A 22985-nucleotide genomic window follows, 5' to 3' on the forward strand; every position below is an offset into this window, starting at 1 on the left:
TTGTGTCTCCTGACAGAAATCTGAACACTTTATTCTGTCTCCTGGCTGAAATCATAGCACTTTATTCTGTCTCCTGGCTGAAATCAGAGCATTTATTCTGTCTCTTGGCTGAAATTGGAGCACTTTGTGTCTCCTGGCTAAAATAAGCACACTTTATTGTGTCTACTGACAGAAATCTGAACACTTTATTGTGTCTCCTAACTGAAATCAGAGCAGTTTGTTGTTCACTGGCTGCAATAAGAACACTTTATTCTGTCCCTTGGTAAATGAATAGCCATTTCTTCTATTGCCTGAGATCACATCTTTGCGTTGCAATGCTTAATACAGCACCCTCACCCTGTTCCCACTGGGGTGCTGAGCATTTTTATATTCCCCAAGACAGTAGCAGATCAGATCATTATATTTTTCAACTGAATACTTTGCGCTGAATTCTCCTCCTTATCTCATTTCCCTATTTCTCATTTGAATGCACTGCCATTTATTCTGGTTGAAAGCAGAACATTATTTTTCCTGATTCTCTTTCAAGCTGTGTCCATGTTTGTATGACAAGGCCCGCAAGTATAAAAAGCCAAACGCATTGCTGCAGGTTAGAATCTCATCTTCTTTAATATATAAGAGGAATGCCTGAGGTGCACAGAAAACACTTACAGACGGCAGGTAGGTAGACCCCGGCTGCTGGTCATCAGTGCAATACAAACATCAAGCACAGACAGGGTTAAACAAGTATTCATTTATCTTCCTACTCTACGGCATTATATAGCGGAATAAATTATAGCAGGATTATATATATGTGTATATATATATATTTACAGGCGGTGAGTCAGATACAAAGCGATGGGTGGAATGTTATCAAGTAATCGTTACGTGGCTCCTGGGATGTGATTAGATCAAGTCCATGATAGAAGTAAAATACGTAGGCAGAAGGGTGCGGACAGTCCCGCGTCTACATTCAACAGAATTTTTTGCAGAAGTATAAAAAGGCATAAAGTCCATATATTCACTGAGGATTCTTCACGGGTCCTGCATTGGGATGTGTTGATGAAATGCAATTTAAAGTCACAGTACTCATTTATGCTTCTTCCTGCAATTCACTTGAACGTTTCAGCCCATCTGGTTATACAAAAACATCTTGTTCCGATACAATCAAACCTGGGGGTTATTCTTTATAAATCTGATTGTGCTTCTTCAACCCTTATCGTTCTCCGGTAACATTATTTTAAATAGACTTTTTTTTTTATTTTAAATTTGGGATTTTATACATAGAAATCATCGGACGACACCACTCAATTTCGTTTACATGAACCTTACTATACATCTGTCAATATTACTGTTCACACGACAACTCCAAATCAATCTTCTCACTGGAATTCTCAGGAGTTTCTTTCACATAGAAGGGAATAACAACGTCCTTATTTACATCATTTCAAAGTTGGTCAAGATTTAACCATTAGTCCTATAATATTACTGTTCCTGTGTTTTTAGGGGCCCATTAGTCCCAGTCCAGCTTCTGTCTCTGGTTTTATTTTTTCATGGACCTCTCTGAACCAATTGGTCGAAACCCGGCTTCCCGACCTGGGAGGGGACTGTCGTCTACAAGACACGTTTTCAAATATTTAGCAATTGTTTGGTTTAGAAAAGTGACCTCTTGGTAAAAAAAAAAAAAGAAAAAATCTGGAAATTGGTGTTGGTCCTAAGAATCAGTGTCTATTTTTGTGGTCCTTGGTGGAAAGTGCAGGATTTGGAAACCCACACAACGTGATTGGAACCTTGTCACAACCATGTGGATATTGCAGAACATCTTGTGCAAAGTCTCTATAGGCTTGATGTCCACATTTCTCCCAATAGTTTCTCCCTATAGTTGAGACTACAAAACATTGTCTATGAACCTGAATCACACATTTCAAGTGGAAGGGAATCAGCCCAAACAACGTTGACTTCAGGGTGCATGAAATAGAGCCATCGTTATACAGGAAGAAGTTGCACCACCGTGCATTTAATGCGACCTATAGTAGATACCAGGGGACACTTCCAAATTTCCAAATAGTTCGGAACTGGGTTTTCCGGTGAACTACATTTCAATCATTTCGCAAAGTGTATGGTCTATTGTTTTCCATCACATCGGTTGCATAATTTCCACCACAAAATCAATAGTAAATATTAGGAGGTTCACAAGTCTTCATTGGTCCTTTAACTTTATTCCCAATAATGTTTCTTGGCTGCTGATTTTTCTTTGTAGGCAAATCAAAAACGAAAAGAAAAATTACCAGCTGCAAAAAACATAAAATCTGTCTCTTACCCAGAGCTTATCGTCTTGGGAGACCAACATCACAAGTCAGAAACGATTGGTCCTCCAAAACTAGATTTTGTTTCAGTTTGTCACCATCAAGTGGCAGAAATGTGCCAAAATATATGTTTTTTTTATAAAAAGTGCAGGAAATGACTCCTGGGAAAAACTGCCAGTTGACTGACATGGCAGGGAGTTAGAAGGTGGTTAGTGGAGAAGCACCTTGATATTGTTGTCCTGAAGCAGGAGATGAAACAATGGACAGGTCTCAGAAGATGTAGAAGCTGCTCTGATTCTCAGAGGATTCTGGTGCAAGTTGCTATCATGGCTTTAGTAGGCTTGGCCGGTCTCCACGGGTAAAAGACCTAAAACGGCTGAATGGTCCCCAAGTTTCATCCGGCGCTGTGTTGACAAGCTGACATTTTTGGCCAGGTAATCAACAGCGGCTGCAGAAACAGGAACAAAAACACAAGAAGGGTGAATTTATAGAATATCAACATGACGTTGAACGTTAGAATCCTTTATTGATGTCTAACACCAACACATTTACAGAGATTGACAACTGGAAGAGTCACTGAAGACCAAATGCAAAGCTGCTTAGATTGAAGGTTCTCTTTATAAACTATCCTGGTCCAAAAAAAAAGTACCGAGCCGTTTTCAAAGCTGAACAACCAGGCAAAGGCCTTAAGGCGACCATACACACACACAGATATTATCATATGAAACTCATTTTCAAATGGTATTCAGTGCGTGTATGGTGGGAGACGAGCCAATAAATATTGGCAGAAGACTTGGATATTGATCTACTCAATTGGTTGGACAGGTGGAAAATTTTGATTAGGCACCTTTGAAGGCACCTGAACATCGGCCATTGTTAGTGCTGAATCATCAGATACAGGTAGAATTCTATTGTTTCTATATGTATATCTGACCATTCAGCTCTACACGTGTGTATTGAAACGAAAGATCGTTCTTCGAAACATTTTCAGCAAAGATCGTAATTGTAACGTCTATGGTCGCCTTTATTGACTGTGGCAGAACAGGCCTGGAGAACCCAATTGTCTGACCTGCTGATCTTCTTCGATGTAATATAAATATATATTACACAAAAGCCATGAATATCTTGTAAATTATATCCTTATATGTCATCAGCTATAAACAGTGAGTTCTGATGTCATCAGCTATAAACAGTGAGTAGTGATGTCATTTCTGTCACATGACTCATTGAAACTTGTGTATTATAATAAATAAAGTACCCCCAGTTGCAAAATATAAGGATATTAGAAGTAACATAGGAGTTCCATGACCTGTATAAAAACACCCGCCACCCGGCCTTCGGCCTCGTACTTTTATATGGTCATGAAACTCCTCAGTGACTTATAATATCCTTATATTTTACAAGAGGGGGTACTTTACTCACTATATAAACCCCTGTTGCTTTAGAGATACACAATTACAGACATGCAGTTGTTCATAGAACTTGACAGTTTCAACAAACTGCCTTCTGATAATGGACTGTGGTTGTGTGAGTATAAACGGGCAAGGTGGGTCAGTAAAGCTTTAGTACAGGTATAGGACCTGTTATCCAGAATGCTCGGGACCTGGCTTTATGTATAACAGATCTTTCTGTAATGTGGATCTTCATACCTCAAGTCTACTAGAAAATCATGTAAACATGGTTGGTTTTGCTTCCAATAAGGATTAGTTATATCCTAGTAGTTTTCTGGATAAGGGGTTTCCAGATAACGGATCCCATACCGGTACTGAATCACATACAGGTATGGGTTCCATGAGCCAGAAACCCGTTATCCAGAAAGCTCCGAATTACGGAAGGCCCATCTCCCATAGACTCAATTTTATCCAAATAATCCAATTTTTTACAACGGATTCCCTTTTTCTGTGTCGTAATAAAACAGTCACTTGTATTTGATCCCAACTGAGATATATAGTGAATAAAGTACCCCCTCTTGTAAAATATAAGGATATTATAAGTTACCGAGGAGTTTCATGACCATATAAAAGTACGAGGCTGAAGGCCGAGTGTGTTTATACAGGTCATGGAACTCCGAGGTAACTTCTAATATCCTCATATTTTACAACTGGGGGAACTTTATTTATTATAATACACAAGTTTCAGTGAGTCATGTGACAGAAATGACATCAGAACTCACCGTTTATAACTGATGACATCAGAACTCACCGTTTATAAGGATAAAATTTACAGGATATTCATGGCTTTTGTGTATTATAATAAATCCTTATTGGAAGCAAAACCAGCCTATTGGGTTTATTTCATGTTTATATGATTTTCTAGTAGGGCAGGGACACACAAAGCTACTGAGGGAGATTAGTCGCCCAGCAACAAATCGCCTTTTCTTCGGGCGACTAATCTCCCTGAACTGCCTCCCCGCTGGCTACAATGTAAATCGGTGGTGGAATGACGGTCGGAGTGCTCTGTTTTCCGAAGTTGCCCAAAGTTGCCTCACGAGGAAACTTTGGAAAATGAAACAATCCGAGTGTCATGCCGTCTGTGATTTAGATTCTAGCCGGTGGGGAGGCATTCCGGGGAGATTAGTCGCCCGAAGAAAAGGCATTTTGTCGCTGGGTGACTAAATGTCAATAAATGTAAGTGTGCACCTACATGGAAAACCCCTGCAGCATTCTAGATAAAAGGTCCCTACCTGTATAGCCAAGTCTATATATTATCCAGCCCCTCAACACTAAAATCCCCCTGCTGGTTTGCCCCCAGATAATCCAAAATAAAGGGAAACTGTTCCATACAAGTCTGAGTCTCCTGGAATCTTCTTTCCTGGAAGAACAATTTACATCCCAGTATTGGTGTCACTTTAATCAGCCCCGAGTGACAGTATTAAGATCATGGAATGTTCAGGCAGAAGAGCTCAGATCTCAGTTAATGTCCCAAATTAAATTAATCCTGATGTAACAGTTGCTGCCAAGGAGTAAACAAATATGAAGCGTCAGCAGCGTGTCAGTCCCCATCTCGGGGGGAAGCTCATCCAGACAGGACTCTTATTAAACTTGTCATATCCATTAGGAGTCTCTTCACGCTCCTGTGTCAAGTCAATGTGGGGAGCAGAGATGGAGCTGAATGGGCCCAGGTATAAGAGCTGCTCATAGAGGGTCTCGTTTATGAACAAATCCCTAATGGTGCTATAGATGTTGGGCTGCTGGGAGTTATAGTTAAACATTACCTAAAGGGCTACAGACTGCACAATGCCTTAGAATATCAATTTTTTATTAAATCCTAATTGTATGTCACCTGAGTAAATAGGATGGGGTGCGTGCAATTGAAAACAGCAGTACAGGTATGGGATCCGTTATCCGGAAACCCGGTATCCAGAATGCTCTGAACTACGGAAAGGCCGTCTCCCATAGACTTCATTTTATCCAAATATTTAAAACTGATTTCCTTTTTCTGTCTAATAATAAAACAGTCGCTTGTACTTGACCTGTTTTCCTCGGGATGCTCGGGACCTGGGGGTTTCCAGATAAGGGATCTTTCTGTAATTTGGATCTTCATACCTTAAGTCTACTAGAAAGTCGTAAAATAAACCCAATAGGCTGGTTTTGACTCCAATAAGGATTAATTATATCTTAGTTGGGATCAGGTACAAGCGACTGTTTTATTATTACACAGAAAAATGTAATCAGTTTTAAATATTTGGATATAATGGAGTCTATGGGAGACGGCCTTTCCGTAATTCGGAGCATTCTGGATACCGGGTTTCCAGATAACGGATCCCACGCCTGCACTGCGGTTTTCACTTTTTTATTAAATCCTAATTGTATGTCACCTGAGTAAATAGGATGGGGTGTGTGCAAGTGAAAACATAAGTACAGGTATGGGATCCGTTATCCAGAAACCCGGTATCCAGAATGCTCTGAATTACGGAAAGGCCGTCTCCCATAGACTACTTGACCTGTTATCCAGAATGCTTGGGACCTGGGGGTTTCCGCATAAGGGATCTTTCTGTAATTTGGATCTTCATACCTTAAGTCTACTAGAAAATTATTAAATAAAGCCAATAGGCTGGTTTTGCCTCCAATAAGGATTAATTATTAGTGGGGATCAAGTACAAGCGACTGTTATTACACAGAACAATTAAATCAGTTTTAAATATTTGGATATAATGGAGTCTATGGGAGACGGCCTTTCCGTAATTCGGAGCATTCTGGATACCGGGTTTCCAGATAACGGAACCCAGGCCTGTGCTGCTGTTTTCACTTGCACGCACCCCGTCCTTTACAACAGTTGCCTGTGCGTCTCACAAACCCTGAGAAAAGGGGCCACACAATGTTCCCTGGTCTGGGGCATGAGTTAATTGCAGGTGGGCTCAATTCAATCTGCCCCATAGAGTTCTATAATGCAGATATAATGTAGTTACTACTTACTTTGTCCGTACTGTCCATACTGATAGCTGGTAACGGGGTCCATGCTGTAGCCGGTGGAGCTGTAAGTGGGGGCACAGTAGGACTGAGAGGTGGGCAGACTGTCTATGGACTTAATGGAGTCACTGCGCTGACTGCAACTGGCAGAGAGAGAGTTACTGGTTTCCAGTCCACCGTGCAGAGGAGAGATGGAGAAATCGGACTGGGACTGAGGTCCAACACCACCGGGACTGCTCAGGATACTCATAACCTGGAGCAACACAAAGAGAGACACAAAGCAGGCGGTTAGTTTATGTCTATATCCAGGTTACACTATAAACACAGAACAATAGCTTTCTGCCACTCAAACACAACTGTCATTATCCTCTCTGTGGGGCGTCTCCTAACAAAAACGATTTAAAGGAAAACTCTACGCCCAAAATAAATACTCCAGCAACAGACAGTTTATATCAAATGAATGGCATATTAAAGAATCTTACCAAACTGGTATATATATTTAAAGGGGAAGTAAAGTGTAAAATAGAATAAGGCTAGAAATGCTGTATTTTGTATACTAAACATAAACATGAACTTACTGCACCACAAGTCTAATCAAACAAATGATTTATGCTTTCAAAGTTGGCCACAGGGGGTCACCATCTTGTAACTTTGTTATACATCTTTGCAAGACCAAGACTGTGCACATGCTCAGTGTGGTCTGGGCTGCTTAGGGATCGTCATAAATGATCAAAACAGCACAAGTCAAATAATATCTGCCAGAAGCCGATACACAAGACTGATTAATAATCAGAATATACAGACTGCACTGGCTCCTGTGTTGTCATGTAATCTAATGTGGATTTTATAGTTTTTATATTGTTTAATATAAACTTTCTCCAACTCTGCAGAACCAGTGGCTGCAGCAAAATAATCCTCCAAATAGAATCCCAGTTTATCTGTTTAAATCTGGCTCCATGATCTTTGTCCCTGCAGCTGGAGTTGGAAACAGTAAAGGGGATGTAAAGGCAAAAATAAAATCCAATACAAATCTCTACACAGTCGCCGACTGCTCTACAGGGAAACAAACAAAGCTGCTTGAGTTCTGCATGGCTGGGAAGTAAGGCGGGGGCTCCCCCTGCTGTACATAAGTAGGATTGTTTCCCTGCAGAGCAGTTAGGGACCGTCTGACAATTCCTATCCACAGCAGTAAATGAAGGGAGAATTTCTCTACATACAGTCAGGTTTCTTATTAAAATGGTACCGGTACATATTTTTCAATTAAAGAGTTTGTAGATAGGTTTCTTTTTCATTAAATAATGTAAAAATTGGATATTGTCCTTTTACATCTTGAACCCCCATTTAGTGATGGTCTGTGTGCTGCCTCAGAGATCACCTGACCAGAAATACTGCAGCTCTAACTGTAACAGGAAGAGATCACCTGACCAGAAATACTACAGCTCTAACTGTAACAGGAAGAGATCACCTGACCAGAAATACTGCAGCTCTAACTGTAACAGGAAGAGATCACCTGACCAGAAATACTGCAGCTCTAACTGTAACAGGAAGAGATCACCTGACCAGAAATACTGCAGCTCTAACTGTAACAGGAAGAGATCACCTGACCAGAAATACTTCAGCTCTAACTGTAACAGGAAGAGATCACCTGACCAGAAATACTACAGCTCTAACTGTAACAGGAAGAGATCACCTGACCAGAAATACTGCAGCTCTAACTGTAACAGGAAGGGATCACCTGACCAGAAATACTGCATCTCTAACTGTAACAGGAAGAGATCACCTGACCAGAAATACTGCATCTCTAACTGTAACAGGAAGAGATCACCTGACCAGAAATACTTCAGCTCTAACTGTAACAGGAAGAGATCACCTGACCAGAAATACTGCAGCTCTAACTGTAACAGGAAGGGATCACCTGACCAGAAATACTGCAGCTCTAACTGTAACAGGAAGAGATCACCTGACCAGAAATACTGCAGCTCTAACTGTAACAGGAAGAGATCACCTGACCAGAAATACTGCAGCTCTAACTGTAACAGGAAGAGATCACCTGACCAGAAATACTGCAGCTCTAACTGTAACAGGAAGAGATCACCTGACCAGAAATACTGCAGCTCTAACTGTAACAGGAAGGGATCACCTGACCAGAAATACTGCATCTCTAACTGTAACAGGAAGAGATCACCTGACCAGAAATACTGCATCTCTAACTGTAACAGGAAGAGATCACCTGACCAGAAATACTTCAGCTCTAACTGTAACAGGAAGAGATCACCTGACCAGAAATACTGCAGCTCTAACTGTAACAGGAAGGGATCACCTGACCAGAAATACTGCAGCTCTAACTGTAACAGGAAGAGATCACCTGACCAGAAATACTGCAGCTCTAACTGTAACAGGAAGAGATCACCTGACCAGAAATACTGCAGCTCTAACTGTAACAGGAAGAGATCACCTGACCAGAAATACTGCAGCTCTAACTGTAACAGGAAGAGATCACCTGACCAGAAATACTGCAGCTCTAACTGTAACAGGAAGACGTGTGGAAGCAAAAGATGCGACTCTGTCTGTTAATTGGCTCATGTGACCTAACTTGTATGGTTTATTAGGTAAGTTTGTGTGCACCATGAATCATACGATTCCCAGGGGGCGGCCCTTATTTTTTTAAAATGGCAATTTTCTATTTATGATTACCCAATGGCACATACTATTAAAAAAGTATATTATTATGCAAATGGTTTATTTACATGAAGCAGGATTTTACACTTGAGCTGTTTTATGTAATATCTTTTTATAGAGACCTAAGGAATACCTCCAAACATTTTGGAAAGAAAAAGAGGGACAAAAAAGTTGCCGGGTTCTGGTTATTATGTTTGATATCCGTTCACTCCAGCTTTTATACATACCACTTTGGCTAAAGGTGGCCATACACGGGCCGATAAAAGCTGCCGACAGACTGTGTCGGCAGCTTATTGGCCCGTGTATGGGGGCCCCCGACGGGCTTCCCCGATCGAGATCTGGCCGAAAGTCGGGCAGATCTCGATCGGATGGGTTTAAAAATCCCGTCGGATCGCAGCCGCATCTGTTCGTTGATGCGGTCCCGTGATCCGACCGCCCGTTTGCCGAATGCTAGGATCCGATCGTTGGGCCCTAGGGCCCATGATCGGATCTGCCCGATATTGCCCACCTCAAGGTGGGCATATCGGAGGGAGATCCGCTCGTTTGGCGACATCGCCAAACGAGCGGATCTATCCATGTATGGCCACCTTAACTTTATTCATTTGCACAGCCTATTTCACACACTATACTGTTCCTTTAATGGAAAGTTACTGCTGTAAGGATCCCTCAGACTTTATTAGAGGGACACAGGTCAATAGGATTCGGGAAAGTGTTTGAAGCCGGGTGCTGATGGAGTGGACTTACCGGAAGTATGAAAAAAATGCTTAACGTATTTCTTATTAGCATCACTAAAACAAAAATCAGTTGCATGTGCAAAGCTTTATCTGCAGGGATATCAGTCAGTCTGTGATTGGCCAACTTTCTCCCCAAACACCCCTTCTACCCCCCGGGTGCTCCTGCCCCTCATCAGTCACAGTCTTGAGAATTCCCTCTAGTTTGCCAGACAGGCTGGATGTGGAAAAAAAAACCTGATTTCCTCAATATTCTTGTTCCGTCCTCCAGTTTTACAGCCGACATTATTATTATCCTTTATTTATACAGCACCAGCAAATTCTACTCTATATTCTTCCCACATTTACATGCCCTATACTCTTAGTTGGGATCAAGTACAAGCTACTGTTTTATTATTACAGGGAAAAAGAAAATAATTTTAAAAAAAATTCGATTATTTCATTATAATGGAGTCTATGGGAGACAGACTTTCTGTAATTTGGAGCTTTCTGGATAATGGGTTTCAGGATAACAGATCCTATACCTGTACATGAACACATATATACAAATTCTGTTCATTCTGGCTGGAATGAACCATAGGACTCCAGTGCTCAAGGCAGAATTGTGAACCACTACACCACTGTGCTTTAGACTGTAAGCTCTCTGGAGCAGAGCTTTCTGCTTATTCTGTGCTCTGTGTGGTCTTTTGGGCAAAGCTTCAGATTGTGCCCTAGATTAAAATCCTCTGTTGGTCAGGCTTTTTGTTAATGAACTTTATTGTAAATTCCTCTGGCCAGGGCTGTGTGGCCATTATATTTTGAGCTGTGTGCTAGAGTGTAAGCTCCTAGGCGTCTGACCATTTAGGTTCAGGTTGAGGCCTGGGGATCTTAGCCCAACTGCCAGCTGGCGTGTAGCCTGTAAGTGATCATAGGTGGAACACTATTTGCTTTAAAGGAGAAGGAAAGGCTAAAAGTAAGTAAGCTTTATCAGAAAGGTCTATATAAATACACCAGTAACCCCTCAAAGTAATGCTGCTCTGAGTCCTCTGTCAAAAGAAACATCACATTTCTTTCCTTCTATTGTGTACTCATGGGCTTCTGTATCAGACTTCATGTTTTCAGCTTAAACCTCCAGGGCTAGGGCTTGAGCATGCTCAGTTTGCTCCTCTCCCCCTCCCTCCTCCCTGCTGTAATCTGAGCTCAGAGCTGTAAGTGAGCAGGGAGAGACTCAGGCAGGAAGTGATGTCACACCAAGCTAATATGGCAGCTTCTATCCTAAACAAACAGAGACAGTGTCTAGAGCTGTTTACTCAGGTATGGAAAAGCATTCTGCAGAATAAATATAGTGTTCTAGCTTGCACTATTGAGGCTCATCTGTTGACAATAAACCGTCTTGGAGCTTTCATTCTCCTTTAATTATGTTGTACATTACCAGAAAACACCCAACTCCATATAAATTTAGTGAGACATACCCTTACACCAAGTGACCCCTACATTCAGGGTCAGACTGGAGCTTTGGGGGCCCACTGGGGCTGCAATGCAAAGGGCCCTCCAGGGAGTCACTGGGGCCCCCTCCCAACCTCCAAGTGCGATTTATCTCGCCACAGGCGTGTGCTAACTGTGCGGCGCCAATCGCATGCAAGAAAGGTGCAACACCTGAACTCTATGAATATCTATGAGTATCGGCGGAGTAGATCTGGGCCCACCGGGTTTTTTCCCTGTGTCCCGCCGGCCCAGTCCGACCCTGCCTACATTATATCCCTTTGCCCATCTGATGTGATGATGAAGTGTCTCTGAGCTGGCAAACAGGTCATTGGTGAATAATAATAATAATAATAATACATTTACTCGCTTTTATGCCCTTCTTCGCTATCCAATCTCTTCTCCTTTCCTCTGCAGACATTTGCCCCCAGGGAGGTTTCATCTTGCTCTCCAGACTTTAAAAGAAGGGGACTTTAAAAAAAAAAGGAATGTAATTAATTCCCTCTATTTCTGAGCTGGGCCTGAGGGTCTGTGTCCGTGGAGTCTGCAGCCAGAGAAATCTGCACCCTTTATGATAAAGCGAGCGCGGCTTTAGATGCTCCGGAGCAATTAGGGACCCCTCATCTCGACTCCATCAGCTCTTCCAAGTTCTTTGGCCCCGGCAGGGGGATGGTACAGAAAGTGACACTACATGAAAGTCAGAGATAGGATAAAAGTGCCTTCCTTATATCATCTACTTGGGGGTGGAATGTGCCATGTATAGTGGTGATTAAAGGGAAAGCGACACGCAAGGTGGTATGATCCGTTACACTCGTAGCCCACACACAAGCAGCTCGAGCTTTTATCAGTCACTCACATCCCTCTTGGTAATTCCCTGTAATATCTCATTTATAGGGGATGTGTCTGTAGATAGAAAGCTCCTCGTTCCTTTCTGTAATTTAGCAGCTTTTTACTGAATTGTTATTTGTGGCTTTTCCTATAGGAGATTTACAATAGAAATTTGCTCCAGAACAAAGTGCTCACTGCAATATGGACACAGGATCTGTTAGTCTCTGTTTTTATAAAATATCAGAAGAAAGTCACAGGCCTTGAAGACTGAATGAAAGAAATTCTGTATAAGATTTTTGCTGATTGAGAATATCATGTGGTTATTATCCTACGAAAACCAAAATAAGAAGAGTGAAGTACTATAAAAGTGTATGGGCTGAGTGGCTATAAAGCTGCTCTGTGTATTGAGCTGTATCTCACAATTGTATTGATCAAAATATGCTTTGTTAGTACATAGGACAATGCTAAAGTCAAGGCAATATGGCAGCTCCAACACTTAAACCACACCGTGACTGTGACTCTACCCTCATATGTATAAATACAAATATACAGAGAAGGAATGTTCTGGGCACACAATAAGCTGTACCCTCATACTGTACTGTCTAAGGGAATCAATATGGCACCTCCTCCTCCCATATGTATAAATACAAATATACAGAGAAGGAATGTTCTGGGCACACAATAAGCTATACCCTCATACTGTACTGTCTAAGGGAATCAATATGGCACCTCCTCCTCCCATATGTATAAATACAAATATACAGAGAAGGAATGTTCTGGGCACACAATAAGCTATACCCTCATACTGTACTGTCTAAGGGAATCAATATGGCACCTCCTCCTCCCATATGTATAAATACAAATATACAGAGAAGGAATGTTCTGGGCACACAATGATCTCTACCTTCAGTCTGACTACAGGAAAGAAGTGCAGGAATCTCCACTTATTTGCAGCACTTACTAGACTTTATAACAAATCCCTAAAACGAACCACAACATTTTGCAATAAAAAACAAAAAGACATTGTTCCGCAGCGTTGCCCATGAAAATCTGTAAATGGAAGAGAATGTGAGATTGGGGGGAGGCCGCAGTTTGCTCAGCTCTTATATTCGCTCCTCACCCTCTCGGCTAAAGCTGGTACAGCTCCCCCCCCTCTCCCGGCTTTTGTTTCCCCCCGAGGCTTCAGTAATGGAGAGTTCACACTGACTTACGGCTTCAAAACAAGATTTCCTGAGATCTTTAGAACTTGCCCAACGCTGCCACCAACCCCCCATCTCTTGGATAAATGTGAAAAAGCTTCAGCACTTTCCCTAAAGGGTCTTCATCCCGGCCTGGGGCGTCTCTTCTGCAGCTCGATATGAGAGCCCCTCGCTGCTTCTCTGATCAATCACAGACCCCGATAGCTGAGGCTTAGGGTGATCTCTCCAACTGGACTGTGAGATGAGCAGAGACAGGGGCAGATAAGAGACTCACCAGAGATATCAGCCGCTGCTTCTTCCATTTAACACATACTGGAGATATATCAGCCCATCAGCAACATCATTATTATCCAGCTTCACAGCTCCGAGCATGGACTCTACTCACTCAACCCAAATGTATTTCCCCCTAATAATACAGTTTGTTTTTGTGCCACATTTATATAAAGGGGAACAGCACCCAAAAACTGTTTGTTAGAAAACTAAATACATTTGTGATTCCAAGCACCTTCGCAATGCATGTATGGGACCCATTATCCGGAAACCCATTATCCAGAGAGCTTCAAATCAAGGAAAGGCCATCTCCCATAGACTCGATTTTATCCAAATAATCCAAATGTTTAAAACTGATTTCCTATTTCTGTGTAATAATAAAACAGTCGCTTGTACTTGATCCCAACTAAGATATAATTAATCCTTATTGGAGGCAAACCCAGCCTATTGGCTTTATTTCATGTTTATATGATTTTCTAGTAGATTTAAGGTATGAAGATCCAAATTACAGAAAGATTCATTGTCTGGAAAGCCCCAGGTCCCGAGCATTCTGGATAACAGGTCCCATACCTGTACTTGATCCCAACTGAGATATAACTAATCCTTATTGGAGGCAAAACCAGCCTATTGGGTTTATCTAATGTTAACATGATTTTCTAGTAGACTTAAGGTATGCAGATCCTAATTACAAAAAGATCCCTTATCTGGAAAACCCCAGGTCCTGAGCATTTTAGGACAACAGGTAGTGATGTGCGGGCCCACCCGATACCCGCAGGACCCTCGGGTCAGGCGGGTTCGGGCCAACCTTGAACCCTCTTTTGCGGGTGGTGAGCAGGTCCGGGTTGAGCTCTTCTTTCTGCTCTCCCATCTTGCACTGCCGGCTTCCTGCTTCCTTTTCTATAGATGCGCGAATGATCGCCCGCCCCTTTTGTGACATCATCAGCGGGGTCGATCGGCGCAGGTCTATAAATGGAAGCCATAAATTGGGCTGGTGCGAGAGGTTAGGGTCGGGTTTTACTACCCCAATAGTGAGGATGAGGCCTGGCCTAGTGATGTGACCCGGACCTGCCCTCCCACAACCCGCGTCCGTCTGCATCAGACTTCTGGGTTCCTTTTATAGACCCGCGCCGCCCCGCTGATGACATCACAAAAGGGGTGGGGGGAGCAGGTGCGCGACTTCAGAATTTGTAGGTGGCCAACCGCGAAGAGGAGTACGAGGTTGGCCCAAACTTGCCCGACCCACGGGTAAACCTGTGAGTATCTGGCCGGCCCGCACATCACTAGTCTGGCCCATCCCATTCAGCACCTGATATAAAAGAGAATATGACTATGAAGATTTTCATTCCTCCAGGTCATGGTATATCTAATATAAGTCATTGTAAAACGACTGGACTTGCTGAGTGATCATTGAAGACTTTTAACTTGTTTGAACTGAAGAAGCTGCTCAGATAAATGATTCTTCAATGATGACTCAGCAAGTCTAATGTATTTTAGAATTACTGATTTAGATATAAAAGAGAATAATTCAGTCTTTCGGACCAGTTACCCACTGGGTTTATAACAACGTTGGAACCAGATCCCCATCTGTAAAGTGTTTCCTTTGTGTTTCGCTTTTCAGTTCCGCCAATCACTAACCCATCTGCCATTTTGCTTTCCGTACGCCATTCAGCCGACGAGAAATGATTTTAAACATTAGTTTTTTGTGTGAATGTGGAAGAATAAAAAGAATTGTATAGGGGAGTGGGAGCCTCGGATATCGGGAAGGGAAGGAGGGAGGAGGCCGACTGATTGTTGGAAAGATACGACTATTTAGAGAGAACGAGTGAATAAATTTAATTACGGAGTTTTCACGCTGCAAATGGCTGATTGTAATTAGGTTCCCGGCATCGCTGAGCAGAGAAGACGTTGCGTTTGGGGATAATGAGAGACAGAAGACACATGACAGGTCCTATTCACGCGGCTTCTCTTGTGTCAGGTGCTTGTGGGATCAATTTGAGGGGGACAAAGATGGGGGCAGACTGGGGGTTTTGCATGGAAACAAGCGAATTAAAAGGGACAGTGAATGATTCCTGAATGCACAGTTGCCTTTTAATGCGGCACATTGTCTCCATTGTGGCTCAGCACTCGGCCGATAATAAAAGGCAAATATTGCCCCATTGACATTGTTTTTTAGGGCTCGTCCAGCTGCATCGGCCGTTTATTGGGGGTGGTACAAATATTGATCACTTTCAGTAACGGTCACTATTGGTGGCCCTGAATGCGGAAGTTTAATAACAGGCAACGTGAAAACTCAAGGACATTTCTAAACAACTGAGCCAAGAGGATTGCGCTTATTTTATTTAACGGAGACATATAGTGTCATTGAATCCCAATCTAGTAGGCAATAATGAATAATATAAGGGGCTGAAAATGGAATAACAACAGCCAACGTGATATTGAGGGGTTCAACCAGCAGCTTTATTCACCCCATTTATTGAAATGAGCCTCAATCTACACAGAACCAGAGCCCTTCACATCACAACCTTTCAATTCTATAAATGGGGTTTTGCCCTCAAATAAAGTGGTTTCAGCTCCTAGAAGAGGAAACATCTTGCTGCACGCAGGGTATTAAAGGGGGTTGTTCACCTTTAAATTAAGGGGCAGGTTTAATAAGGTTCGAGTGAATTTTCGAAGTACAAAAAGTTCGAATTTCGAAGTAATTTTTTGGATACTTCGACCATTGAATAGGATACTACAACTTTGTATTTACTTCGACATCGATTTGAAGTAAAAATCGTTCAACTATTTGACCATTCGATAATTAAAAAAACTTCGACTTCAATACTTCGCCTACTGAAACCTGCCGAAGTGCTATGTTAGCCTATGGGGACCTGCCAGAGCATAGTTTTTGGATTCGAAGGAAAATCATTCGATCGTATGATTCGATCGTACGATAAAATATTCTGAGACAATTTGCAATTGGTTTTCATTTTCAATTATTTGTGGTTTTTGACTTATTTAGCTTTTTATTCAGCAGCTCTCCGGTTTATAATTTCAGCAGTCTCGTTGCTAGGGTCCATATTCCCCTAGCAACCATGCACTGATTTGAATAAGAGACTGGAATATGAATAGGAGAGGCCTGAATAGAAAGATGAGGAATAAAAAGTAACAATAACAATACATTTGTAGCCTAAAGGCCCTATACACGGGCCAATAAAAACTGCCAACAGACTGAGTCTGCAGCTTATTGGCCAGTGTGTGGGGCCATCCAATGGGCTTCCTCAATCGATATCTGACCCAAAGTCGGCCATATTTCGATCGGGCAGGTTAAAAAATCCCGACCGCACGTTTCGGATGCATTATGATGCGATTGTTGGGCCCTAGGCCCCACGATCAGCCCAATATCTCCCACTTCAATGTGGGCATATTGGGTAGAGATCTCTATGTCTATGGTCAGTGACCCCCGTTTGAAAACTGGAAAGAGTCAGAAAAAAAAGGCAAATAACAGTAAATAAAAGTAAAAGATATAAATAATGAAGACCAATTGCACAATCGCTAGCAGCTGGACATTGTATAATATAATATGAACTAGGGCTGTACACGTTTGGGTGGGGAGGCTGCGGGGAACTAATTGAGGCAGATCAGGACACAGATTGGGGGTGACAGAAATTGGGCAGAGACAAGGACAGGACAGTGAGGGGAGATTAGCAGCGGAGAAAACAAGCTGTCACATCTCACATTACGTTAAGTCTTCACTCCACGTAAAAGCGTCAGCTCCATTAACCTTCCTCTCCCCCTGCTCCTTTAATTTAATTTGGAAAGTTCATTTACCCCTTCACTGCCAGACTCCTCCTCCTCGCTTTCCTCATGCTGCCGAAAATGATAAAGACTCACAGACATCTCTTCATAATCACAATTCCTGTTTTGTGCTGATAAACCAAACCTGGTTCCTAAGCAGAACCTCTCGCTGCCGTTGCCTGAACCCCCCAACCCCAAAAAAAGAACGTCCGACCTATTGATTTGAACATTATTATTTTACAGAATGACAGAAAACGGTATCTTTTGGCTCAGGTACAATTCATTTGGATGGGTAAGTAGTAACCACTTTACAAATACAGGTATGGGATCTGTTATCCGGAAACCTGTTATCCAGAAAGCTGCAAATTACAGGAAGGTTGTCTCCCATTTTATCCAAATTTTTAAAAATGATTTCGTTTTTCGCTGTAATAACAAAGCAGTACAGGTATGGGACCTGTTATCCAGAATGCTCGGGAGATGGGGGTTTCCTGATAACAGATCTTTCCATAATTTGGATCTTCATACCTTAGGGGGCCGATTCACTAAATTCGAGTGAAGGATTCGAAGTAAAAAAACGTCGAATTTCGAAGGTTTTTTTGGGCTACTTCGACCATCGAATGGGCTACTTCGACCTTCGATTACGACTACGACTTCGAATCGAAGAATTCGTAGTAAAAATCGTTCGACTATTCGACCATTCGATAGTCGAAGTACTGTCTCTTTAAAAAAAACTTCGACCCCCTAGTTCGGCAGATAAAAGCTACCGAAGGCTTGGCTAAGTTTTTTTGATCAAAGGATATTCCTTCGATGGCTGGATTAAAATCCTTCGATCGTACGATCGCAGAATTTGCGCTAAATCCTTCGACTTCGATATTCGAAGTCGAAGGATTTCAATTCCTAGTCGAATATTGAGGATTAATTAACCCTCGATATTCGACCCTTAAAGAATCAGCCCCTAAGGGTCGAATATCGAGGGTTGATTAACGCTCGATATTCGACTGGGCATTGAAATCCTTCGACTTTGAATATCGAAGTCGAAGGATTTAGCGCAGATAGTATGATCAAACGATCGAAGGATTATTCCTTCGATCGAACGATTAAATCCTTCGAATCGAACGATTCGAAGGATTTAAATCCAACAATCGAAGGAATATCCTTCGACCAAAAAAACTTAGCCAAGCCTATGGGGACCTTCCCCATAGGCTAACATTGAGTTCGGTAGCTTTTAGGTGGCAAACTAGGGGGTCGAAGTTTTTTTTAAAGAGGCAGTACTTCGACTATCGAATGGTCGAATAGTCGAACGATTTTTAGTTCGAATCCTTCGATTCGAAGTCGTAGGTCGAAGTAGCCCATTCGATTGTCGAAGTAGCCCAAAAAAAACTTCGAAATTCGACGTTTTTTTACTTCGAATCCTTTACTCGAATTTAGTGAATCGGCCCCTAGGTCTCCTAGAAAATCCTATAAACATGAAATAAACCCAATAGGCTGGTTTTGCCTCCAATAAGGATTAATTATATCTTAGTTGGGATCAAGTACAAGCGACTGTTTTATTATTACACAGAAAAAGGAAATAATTTTTAAATATTCAGATTATTTGGATAAAATGGAGTCTATGGGAGACGGCCTTTACGTAATTCTGGATAACGGATCCAACACCCGTACCGTGTACTTGATCCAAACTGAGATATAATTAATCCTTATTGGAAGCAAAATCAGCCTATTGGGTTTATTTCATGTTTATACGATTTTCTAGGAGACTTAAGGTATGAAGATCCAAATGACAGAAAGATCCGTTATCTGGAAAACCTTGATCCCAACTAAGATATAATTAATCCTTTTTGGAAGCAAAATCAGCTTATTGGGTTTATTTTATATTTAGATGATTTTCTAGGAGATTTACGGTAGGAATACACGGACGTTTTCCGACGTGTTGCAACAAAACGCCGGCATCAAATCGCAAGCGACGGAAATAAGGTAAGTGAATTCATTGTCGGATGAAATCGCAGCGTTGATCCGACGCGACACGACTGTTGGACTGTGCAGCGTCTGCATACGACAGTCGCGTCATGGCGGATCAACACTGCGTTTTGTCACAGCACGTCGGATCGCGCCGAAAATGTCCGTGTAGTCCTACCCTTAAGGTATGAAAATCCAAATTACAGAAAGATCTGTTATCTGGAAAACCTTGATCCAAACCAAGATATAATTAATCCAAATTGGAGGCAAAACCAGCTTAATGAGCTTTTTTAATTTTTAACGGATTTTCTAGGGTATGAAGATCCACATTATGGAAAGATCTGTTATCCAGAAACTCCTGTCCAGCACATTTACACTGATCATCCGTAGGTTAATAGCGGTAGATTTCTCTCGCTCTGCCATTAGTACAAATCTCTGTTACTCAATGGCATTTCCCTGTTATACATTATTAGTTTCTATTAACAAAAGCCCTGCACATTCTCCCAGGTACAAAATGGAGTCAGTAATAATTCAATTTGCCGCCATTCTTACGAGTCCTGCCCGATGGGACGCGCATATCATTCTCCTCAATGGGATTTGCACATTATAAAAAAGGGTCCGGCCGCTGAATCTTCCCATGAAATTCATTAAGGCTGGAGGTGTTCCCACCTCATCATACTGAATAAAGACCAACTAAAGGACCCGTCTATTATATATATATATATATTCAAGGTTATAAAAATGATTATTTAAAAAAATATATTTTAAGTGGGATTCTCTACCAACGACAGTTTAGGTCAATGATTATTAAATTACTTCTATCCGTATGTTCTTAAAGGGATACTGTCATGGGAATTTTTTTTTTTTCCAAAACACATCGGTTGATAGTGCTGCTCCAGCAGAATTCTGCACTGAAATCCATTTCTCAAAAGAGCAAACAGATTTTTTTATATTCAATTTTGAAATCTGACATGGGGCTAGACATATTGTCAATTTCCCCGCTGCCCCCAGTCATGTGACTTGTGCTCTGATAAACTTCAGTCACCCTTTACTGCTGTACTGCAAGTTGGAGTGATATCACCCCCCTCCCATTCCCCCCCCCAGCAGCCAAACAACAGAACAATGGGAAGGTAACCAGATAACAGCTCCCTAACACAAGATAACAGCTGCCTGGTAGATCTAAGAACAACACTCAATAGTAAAATCCAGGTCCCACTGAGACACATTCAGTTACATTGAGAAGGAAAAACAGCAGCCTGCCAGAAAGCATTTCTCTCCTAAAGTGCGGGCACAAGTCACATGACTGGGGGCAGCTGGGAAACTAACAATATGTCTAGCCCCATGTCAGATTTCAAAATTGAATATAAAAAAATATTCAATTTTAGGAACTTGTAATCGCTGCCAGTTAATACATGATCACATGATCCGAAAATTATAGCAGTTAATACATGATCACAAGTAATGGACGAATTTATTCAGCCGGCGCGAACACGCAACGACAATTCTGACCCCGGCGACAATTTACCGCACACCCATTGACTTTAGTGCAAATGAATAAAATATGTGCGTGTCAAATTGTCATCGGAATTTTGATTTTGACGCCTGCAAATTGACGCCGGTGTGTTTCGCAAATTTTGCCGCTGCTTTTCGAATTTTGCGGGAAATGCGCAAATTTTTTCAACAAAGCAAAACGGGGCAAATTCGCCCATCACTAATGATCACATGATACCAAGATTATTCGCAGTTAATCCAGAAATAGAAGGAAAAAACACGACTTTCCTGAACAAGACTTCAGACCAGTGACCTCTACCCCTCCGGAATGTTCCAAACTGACCCAGGACAGAGGGAATGTTGGGGGGACACATACTGGGATATTTGGGAGGTCACATGCTGAAGGGTTTTAACAACCTCTGTGAACCCCCTGGAGAGAGATATTGATGGAATTAGTGGCACAGGTGTAGGTCAGGCAGAGATCTGATTTAGGCTGCTGGTGCCTCATCAATAAGGAGTTAAATGGCTGATAACTACCAATACAGACACTACCCAGGGGTTAAACTGGTTCTTTATTGACTGCTAAGTATGGTGCTGTCCTGCTGGGCAGATTTAGGGCCAGATATGACTCTTCCCTTCCCCAATCCCAGGCTTCTGTGTATGACATGACCACCCTATATGTAATAAAAACCTAATAATAATAATAATAATAATAATAATGTAATAATCTTATTGGTTGTTATTGGTAACTGCTCCTCTGCACAATTAGTGCCTTTCATTATATATATATATAGTCTAACAGAAGGACCCGCACTCCAACTTATCTTGAATGTAAATGGGTTTTATTTCAATGTATATCCAGTGTTCAGCGCACTAAGGGGCTTATTTATTAATACACTTTACCAAAAATTTTGTTTGCAGGAAAAAATCCCCAAAAAAATGCGAAAAATCTGATTTTCACGATTTTTTCAGATCTTTCATCCGATTCTCAAGATTTTTTCCCGAATTTTGACCGAAAACTTCGGGGTATTGCCAAAAACCCAGCGCACATCAAAAAATCATTGGGACTTCTCCCATTGACATATATGGAACCTCGACAGGTCAGATGGCAGATATTCCGATTCGGACTTTTCCATCCTCTGGGTTTAATAAATTCCGATTTAAATTTTTTTCGTGATTTTTGCATTTGGAGTTTAGTAAATAACCCCCATTGTGCCTTTTATTATATATATATATATATATATATATATAGATATATATATATATATATATATATATATATATATATATAGATATATGTATGGGATCTGTTATCTGGAAACCCATTATCCAGAAAACGCCGAATTACGGAAAGGCCGTCTCCCATAGGCTTCATTTTATCCAAATAATGCAAATGTTAAAAAATGATTTCTTTTTTCTGTGTAATAATAAAACAGTCGCTTGTACTTGATCCCAACTAAGATATAATGATCCAAATTATGGAAAGATTTGTTATCCGGAAAACTCCAGGTCCCGAGCATTCTGGATAACAGGTCCCGTAACTTCTGATGTGCAAAATCAGAGGCCCGCTTGGATCATTGCTACACTACAACAACCCTAAGGGCAGGACTAGATGATGCGTTTTGACCCGACGCGTCGCAATGCGATTAAACATGTGCGACGTGTCGGATGGTTTAGTAAAAACGGAAGTGAAGGAGAATCGCACGTAAACAACTACATTGATCTGACTGTCGGATGAAAACACAGCGTGCTGCCTTGTTTACGTGCGATTCTCCTTCACTTCCGTTTTCACCATCCGAAACGTCGCATACGTTTAGTCGCATTGCGATGTGTCGGGTCAAAACGCATCATCTAATCCTGCACTTAGGCAGCCGTATGATTATTTAATGACGTATTCCTCTG

General features: G+C 41.7%; 1 protein-coding gene across 2 annotated transcripts in view; it reads right to left on the reverse strand.

Annotated features, from left to right (window-relative positions):
• Positions 1–581: 581 nt before the first annotated feature.
• Positions 582–22985, reverse strand: part of pax7.S (paired box 7 S homeolog) — a 94819-nt gene continuing 72415 nt past the window's right edge. For both annotated transcript variants that reach the window (XM_018228325.2, XM_018228324.2), the window contains exons 8-9: positions 6698–6944; positions 582–2730 (exon numbers count right to left, since the gene is read on the reverse strand). In XM_018228325.2, the coding sequence (XP_018083814.1) occupies positions 2615–2730; positions 6698–6944 (363 nt within the window). In that variant the 3' untranslated portion in view covers positions 582–2614. The remainder of the gene's footprint in view (positions 2731–6697; positions 6945–22985) is intronic.

The sequence above is a fragment of the Xenopus laevis genome, chromosome 7S, assembly GCF_017654675.1.
Source record: "Xenopus laevis strain J_2021 chromosome 7S, Xenopus_laevis_v10.1, whole genome shotgun sequence".
In the NCBI taxonomy this organism is placed as follows: domain Eukaryota; kingdom Metazoa; phylum Chordata; class Amphibia; order Anura; family Pipidae; genus Xenopus; species Xenopus laevis.